Source organism: Echinops telfairi, unplaced genomic scaffold, assembly GCF_000313985.2.
Source record: "Echinops telfairi isolate 266 unplaced genomic scaffold, ASM31398v2 ScPeMD7_7458;HRSCAF=8496, whole genome shotgun sequence".
Lineage (NCBI taxonomy): Eukaryota > Metazoa > Chordata > Mammalia > Afrosoricida > Tenrecidae > Echinops > Echinops telfairi.
The window spans coordinates 19,324,613-19,331,784 of record NW_022111358.1 but is presented as its reverse complement, the minus strand read 5'-3'; the positions used below and the strand labels follow the sequence as shown (position 1 = coordinate 19,331,784).

Here is a 7,172-nt window from a genome sequence, read left to right as displayed (position 1 = left end):
ACTGTTTCTTGTATTATATATTTATCTGTATATGATTTAACAGTTCATTTCTTGTTATATATCTAATTATCTTTATAAATAAATATATTAAATTATCAGCAATTTGGTTTTATCTCTCTAGAGAACTCTGTCTAACACACCTTGTGTAGAAAATACTTAGAATATTGTCCAAACAGAGCCAGGTTCAAAGCATTTGTAAATCCACACAGATCTGACTCATTTGAATTACATTATTAAAGAAGACTTTAGTTTGATCTTCCCTTAGGGTTCACTGTGAGACTGTGAGGTGGAAAATTCCTCTTTTGCCAAAGGGGCCAGGTGAAGGCATTTCACATGACACGCACGGACACATGCACATCCATGTTCATTGCGGCACTGTGCACCGCAGCAAGAAGATGAGGAAATAAACGCCCACCAGCAGAAGCAACTTGAGCACATAGATACAGTGAAGCCGTGTGCATCCTTTCAAAACAGCGACAACAACTCATGACATGGATGGACCTGGGAACATTATGCTGAGAGAAGTTCGCCGATCCCCAAAGGACAAATGTTATATAAGACCACCGTTATAAAGGGAAAAGAAAGAAACTAGGATAAAGATTGTCATACTAAAAGGAACGGACTGTGGAGTTTGTCAAGGGAGGAAGGACACAGCAATGGGATAGACCAGGGTCGGCACTGCGCGCCAGGTGCTGTTCTTCGGTACATACGTGCGACACCGAAGTAAAATGGAAACTTGTAAAAGGATATTATTCAGATAACGGCGGTTCATTTGTTTGTGAAACTATATTTATGGCTCGCAAAGAATTTTTAAGTTGTTCTGAGGGACAGGATTGGCTCTTCCATCTCAAAAGTTTGCCAAGCCCTGGGTTAAGTTGACTTGGGTGAGGTGGAAGGTGGTGCTCACTCCACGGGCAGGAAAAGGGAAATCGGGAACCGGGAGGGGTAAATGGATTGGGGGCTAGATTAGGAGTTTAGACTGTGGAACACATAGGTAACAGTCTGAGATGTAAACCCCCACCTAAGTTATAATAAAAGATTAAAGTATTACCTTGGATGGGGTCAGATATGATAAAATAATAATAATTTATAAATTATCAAGGGGGAGAGGGGAGCAGGGAGGGAGGGTGAAAAATGAGCTGACACCAAGGGCTGAAGTGGAAAGCCGGTGTTGCGAGAATAATGACGGTCAACATATGTACTAATGTGCTGGACACAAATGACATATGTACGGATTGTGATGAGTTGTATGAGCCCCTAATAAAATGATGATTTGATTTAAAAACCAAGATTAAAGTATTGTATCAATATCACCAAAAATGTTTTTACTTCATAATTCAGGTGTATTGCTTTATCATTCAGGATACCCTTTGCTCATTGAAAAGCAGAATGCTTATGTAATTTTTTCTGATTTTCTAGTGCATCTTAGTTTTGGGGTTGTTTTTTTTTTTCTCCCCCTTTTATGACCTCATTTTCTAAATGGCACTCAACTTTTCCTGATAGCAAAGAAATCAGTGGATCAACTGGAGCATTTGGCCCGGTGGGAGGTTCTGGAACAAGTCTGCTTCCATTGTCACGGACATAGGGGCTTTCCAGTTATTTATTAGAAGACAGCCGGGAGGAAATGGGGGGCAATCGATTCATGTGATCCTGTATTGCTAAATCCTCACCCCACTGCTGTCTTCTCTTTACTGCTTCCTCTACGGGCCGTCATTTCAATGCGCCCATCTTTTCAACAGCCGTCAGTGGGAATTGGGCTAGAATCTTGCTAAAGGGTCACATTCGCCGGCCTGACAGTTATACATGTACAAAAGAAACAGCACGAACTCGTTCAGCATCAAAACCTCTGCATCTTTTACCAGCCGGCTGCATTTCACACGGTAGTACCATCAGTGCGCTCTAATGGCTTTATAAGTTCCATCCAGAGTCTGCATTTAATTAACTGGCGTTCTCTGAGCAAAAATCAATGTGCTGTTTTTATAGGGGGATAAAAGCTGCATGAAGTGAGTGTGAAGACAAATCATCAAATTAGTTATTCTTCATGCAACTATGGAGAATTCTCAGCCGGCCCCTCCTCCTCCTCTTCAGAGGCAATGTGTTTTTGTCTGGCTTGATTGGATGGAAATGGGGAATGGTGTGGTAGCCTGGAATGTGTCTGAGAGCATTGTGATTGTCACATCCTAAGCTCATGCAGGCTGGTCACAAATGATACTGTTACCTACGAGTGCTTTTGTTTGGGGACTTTTCTTTTTTGGCATTGCACAAGCCCTATGACATAGTTACCAAGGGCATGCCGTTTTGGAACTAGAATGTCAGGGTTCAAATCCTCAGGTAGTCACATACTGGGGTTATGATCTTGAGCAGATTTTTTTTTTCTCCTGTGCATCAGTTTCCTGCCTGTTATAAGTAGACAGTAATAGGGCTTACCTTGCTCGGCAGTCTGCAGATTAGCTGAGTTGATGCATGTGAACCCCAGAGCATGCCAGCACATAAGAAGCCATTGTCTCCCGCAAGGAAACTAATAATCTGATAGACTGTTGTTGATCAGACTGTGGCACTGGTGACTCAGCTGATTGGCAGGTGAACTCCCTGCTGGGTCTGATGGGCTAAGTAGCTGCCTTTTGCTTTATTCAAATGGCTCTCTCTAAAAGTGCTGTTCAGATACAATGAAACAAAAGTCTTTGCTTCAAGGGTATGGTAGGCATTCGGTTGGCCGTGTCTATCCGTGGTGCATCCACTGCCAGAGTTCGCTTTCGAAAGCACTGCATTTACCCATCAGTTTTGCTCAAAAGTCTTCATAGTACAAACTCCTCTGTCTGTCCTGTCCTGTCATTTCTAGCAGGGCCTGACTCCCCTGTCTCTCTTTTTGTCTGCCATTTCCTTCTCTCCTGCACTCACCGAAGTACTAACTAATTTTCTAAGTTGAGTCAGCAAAGGGGAAGATAGTTTCTACCCCCTCTGTATTTTTATCACATACCATGGTTGTCTGCTACAAGGTTAATGTTATTGATGATCAATTATCCCGATAGCTCTACTTTCTCACTATCTTGAGAATCTAGCCACTGACCACCACCACCACCCCCTCACCATGTCCACACTGCAGTGGCCTTACCCCTTCTCTGTTCTTCTCTCTGCTTGCACTGGCACACTGCTTTAGCCTACTCTCAATACAGCAACCAAAATAATCCTCTTAAAATGTAAGCCAGATCTTACCACTCTTCTGCTAAAAGCCTCCAATGACCTCCCATGCCATCCTGAATAAAAGCCAAACTGCCTTAGAGTGGCCTAGAAGGTCCCCTCATCTTCTCATTGCCACTCAGTCCTACTCCTCCCCTTTCCTACCTCCTGCTACTTTCTCCACCTGCCCAAGCAGAACCTTCTTGCTGTCCTTTAAAGATGGAAGGCTGGGGGGCGTGGGGGCGGGGGGAGGAAGAGGAGCTGATTCCAAAGGTTCAATAGAAAGTAAAGGTCTAGAAAAGAACGACGTCAATATATGTACGAATATGTCTGACACGATTGTAACAAGATTTGTAAGAACCCCCAATAAAATGATCTTTAAAAAAAAGGATGGAAGGCACAATTCTACCTCAAGCCCCTTTCCCAGAAAGCACCTCCTTATGAAATCATACCTCTATCTCTCCTATAGACTTATGCTCAAATGTCACTTCAGTAGGATCTACCCTGACACCTCCTCCCTAACTTATTGTCTATTCCCCGCCAACTAAGATGTAAGTTCTGATGGTGGAGAGAGACATTATGTCTGTTTTGTTCAGTTATGTATCTTCAGTACCTGGAGCAGAACCTCACACATAAGCACTTAATAAATATCAATTTAATAAACCCAGAAGCAAGCCCACAGCCACTGAGTCGATTCAGCTGTTCTATGTAGGTTTCCAGGGCTGTAAATCCTGATGGGAGCACACAGCTGCATCTTGTGGGTACCAGTCCAACGCTTACCCCATGACACCACCAATTCTCTCCTGTTATTTAATGTATTTAATATGCGTGTAAGGTGGTTGGGCTCAGATAAGGGAAGAGTGTCCTATAATGGCTCCAAGTAAATTAAAATAACCATAGTTGAATATTAGCCATGGCAATTGGAGCAGAAAGTTGCATTCCAAATGAGAGAGATTTCTGCACCGAGTAAATAAGGAAAACAGAAATGGTTTGCTGTAGAATGCCTGCCATGTTAAATGATATCAGTGCCTTGGGGGGCTTTCCCTGACCCAGGACCAAGCACGCTGAAGAGAGTAAGTGGTGTGAGCTACCTGTGGGCCTCCTCTAGGAACTCAGGTGGTGTAGTGGTGATGCATTACACTGCTCAGTAAAAGGTCAGCAGTTCAAAACCACCAGCTGCTCTAAGGGTGACAAATGAAGTTTTCTACTCCCATGAAGAGTTCCATTCTTGGAAACCCACAGGTGCAAAGGGCAGTTTTACTCTGTTCAGTAGTGTTGCTAGGAAGTTGAAATCGGCTCAATTCAGTGAGTTCTGTGTTTGGGTTTGGTCTTCTTCTTGAGGAGTTCTGGTGGTATAATGTCTAAAGCACTCGGCTGCTAACCAAAAGGTTGCCAGTTCAAACCCACCAGCCAATCCGCAGGAGAAAAAAACAGTTGCAGTCTATTTTGGAAAAGATTTCAGCCTTGGACACCCTGTGGGGAAGTTCTACTCTGTCCCACGGGGTTAGCAATGAGTGTCCTCTTCCTAAATGAAAGGTGTAGCTAGTGTAGCATGCTTTGTTTTTTGTTTGTTTGTTTCCTGATTACTGAAAACAGGGTCCCGTGGTGGAAGAAAAGCACTCATGTTGGACCCAGGCAGACCTGAGTTCAAATTGTCAAAACTCCATGTCTTTGGACTGGTTACATGACCTCCTGAGTCTGTTTGCTCCTGTGCAAAAGGGTTGGTTTTTTAAAATAATGTCATTTCCTCAATCTCGCTCTAAAGATTAAATCAGAAAAGCCACATAACGCATCTGAGACGCAACCTGTCTAATAATTATCTTGTGGGCACCGCCTCCTACAGAAATCGCTATCCATATAAATGCGAGTTATAGTTTGCTATATGTTTTGTTGAAGTGTGTGGCCTGATTTAAGAGGGGGGAATAACTATCAGATTCATGGTCAAGAGAAAAAGCTTTGGCCTGTCACTTGGCCTGGTCCACAGAAAAGCCCACGCACTCGCTGACTCCATCAGCAGCAGCCAGCGGAGCTGCTGGGATTTTTCTAGAACGTACACTCTTCTGCCACCGACTTGAGCTCTTTACAGGAGCCTGCACTTCGTCTCCTTTGAGTTAGTTCTCAACTGTCTGTCTCTTGCACTTTTCTCCTTCCATCATTTTCGCAATGCTGTCCGAGGTGTACCCGTTGAAGGTTCCATACTAAGAGTTACTCAGGAAATCTGCCCAGGGAGAGTTGAGAGGGCAGCAACTTCAAGTATAAGAGAACACGAGTGCTAGCTATGAAATGGAGCACATATGTAGACTAATCAAGTTGCCTCTTGGTTTTGTTTTCTAAAAACGACACTGTACTCTTTAGGAAGCCAAAGCTGTGGTTGAAGAGACAAGAGCCCTACGCAGTCGGATCCACCTCGCTGAAGCTGCCCAGAGGCAGGCGCGCGGCATGGAAATGGACTACGAAGAAGTAATCCGTCTGTTAGAGGCGGAGATTGCCGAGCTGAAGGCCCGGCTTGCTGATTATTCTGACCAGAATAAAGTAAGCAAAACAGTCCTCGCTCCTAGTTACCATGGTTTCCTTGCCGTTGTCATGAATCCTGTTTTCACTCTCTTTTCATCTGCGCTTCTAAACTAGGTCAGCGTTTGTCTTCTGGTACTCAGTGAGGGATGATGTGTCGTGAGGGAGGCAGCAAGAAGGTGGTTAGCCTCTCTTGATCCAGATCGCGTTGGGATGGAACAGCTTGTGTCTCAAGTTTAGGGGGCCATTGGCCAACGTCCTACAGCTTGGACGTGACGTCTGGAGATCGCTTACATTGAGTTGATGACATTGCTTTTCTTTGTGGTCTTTGAATTTGTTCATTTGTCTTGTGGGGTGGTGGGATGTACCTGTGGGTTTTGCTCATTGATTCAAATGCTAAAGCAAGCATGGAGATGAAATATTTCTTGGCCCGTGCCCAAGATAATTAACGGGAAGAAACGGAGTTGAAGCTTAAGGTTTATTGGTTTGGGGTTTTTGCTTTTTGCAATTTGAACAGCAAAGTCCATAATGGTTTTCAGAAAGCAATGTGAACCCACATTTTTTTCATATATAATCGACTATACTCAGCGTATCCTTCAGAAACTATCATATACATGTACACTTCACTTCACTGATGAATCAATTGAATTGGGTATTTTATGACTTCAGAGTTGTTTACTTCTAAACATGGTGTTTTTGTCTCTCAAGATGCCCTCTTTCCAAAGAACATGAAAAGAATTGTAACAGTTTATTGATAATTTGATTTAAACAAAACAGTTAAGTGCTTTAAATTTACTATGTTGCTGTCCACTAAACATTAAACTGCAGACTTCAAGGTTGGCAGTTCAAACCCACCAACTGCTGAAGATGTCTGTTCCCTTAAGGATTTCCAAAGCCTCGGAGAACCTACACAGGGTTGCTATGAGTCAGAATCGACTCTTTGAGTAGATTTTGTGGGGTTTTGGTTTTTTTTAAATGTTTTGTTTGAGTTTAGGTTTTAGTGAAAATGAAATATGTTTGAGAAAAACAAAATATAGGAGAAATTTTGAAATTTTCTTTGAATAGCTCTCGAGCCACTGAGGTCTTTTTGCTTAAATAAATGTAAATCTGCCCGTTTAAACCACTCCCAAAAGAAGCTGGCATTTCTGTCACTCTTTGATAATGCCACTAGGCCAAGGAAAACCATTACTAACAAAGCAACTTGTATTGTTCTTGTCCCAGTATTTACAGTCTGAGAACAATGATACTAGGCGATTATGCCATATGAATAATTTTAGCCTGATTCTGAAAATAATTTAGAAATATTAAAAGTATTTTTAATAATCAAGTTACTTTTGGAGGAAAAATAAGTGTTTTCTTTTTTCCTCATTTTTTAAAATCATTTTATTGGGGGCTCTTACAGCTCTTATAACATTCCATACATCCATTTTAAAAAATCATTTTATTAGGGGCCCACACAACCCCTATCCCAATCCACACATACA

The 7,172-nt window shown here is 42.5% G+C and overlaps 1 protein-coding gene across 1 annotated transcript in view; it reads left to right on the top strand.

The window, feature by feature from the left end:
- The window catches only part of STXBP4 (syntaxin binding protein 4), a 197,640-nt gene that overhangs the window by 88,830 nt on the left and 101,638 nt on the right, over positions 1–7,172 (top strand). Inside the window, exon 13 of the mRNA XM_004707395.2 lies at positions 5,533–5,709. Within this exon, the coding sequence (XP_004707452.1) occupies positions 5,533–5,709 (177 nt within the window). The remainder of the gene's footprint in view (positions 1–5,532; positions 5,710–7,172) is intronic.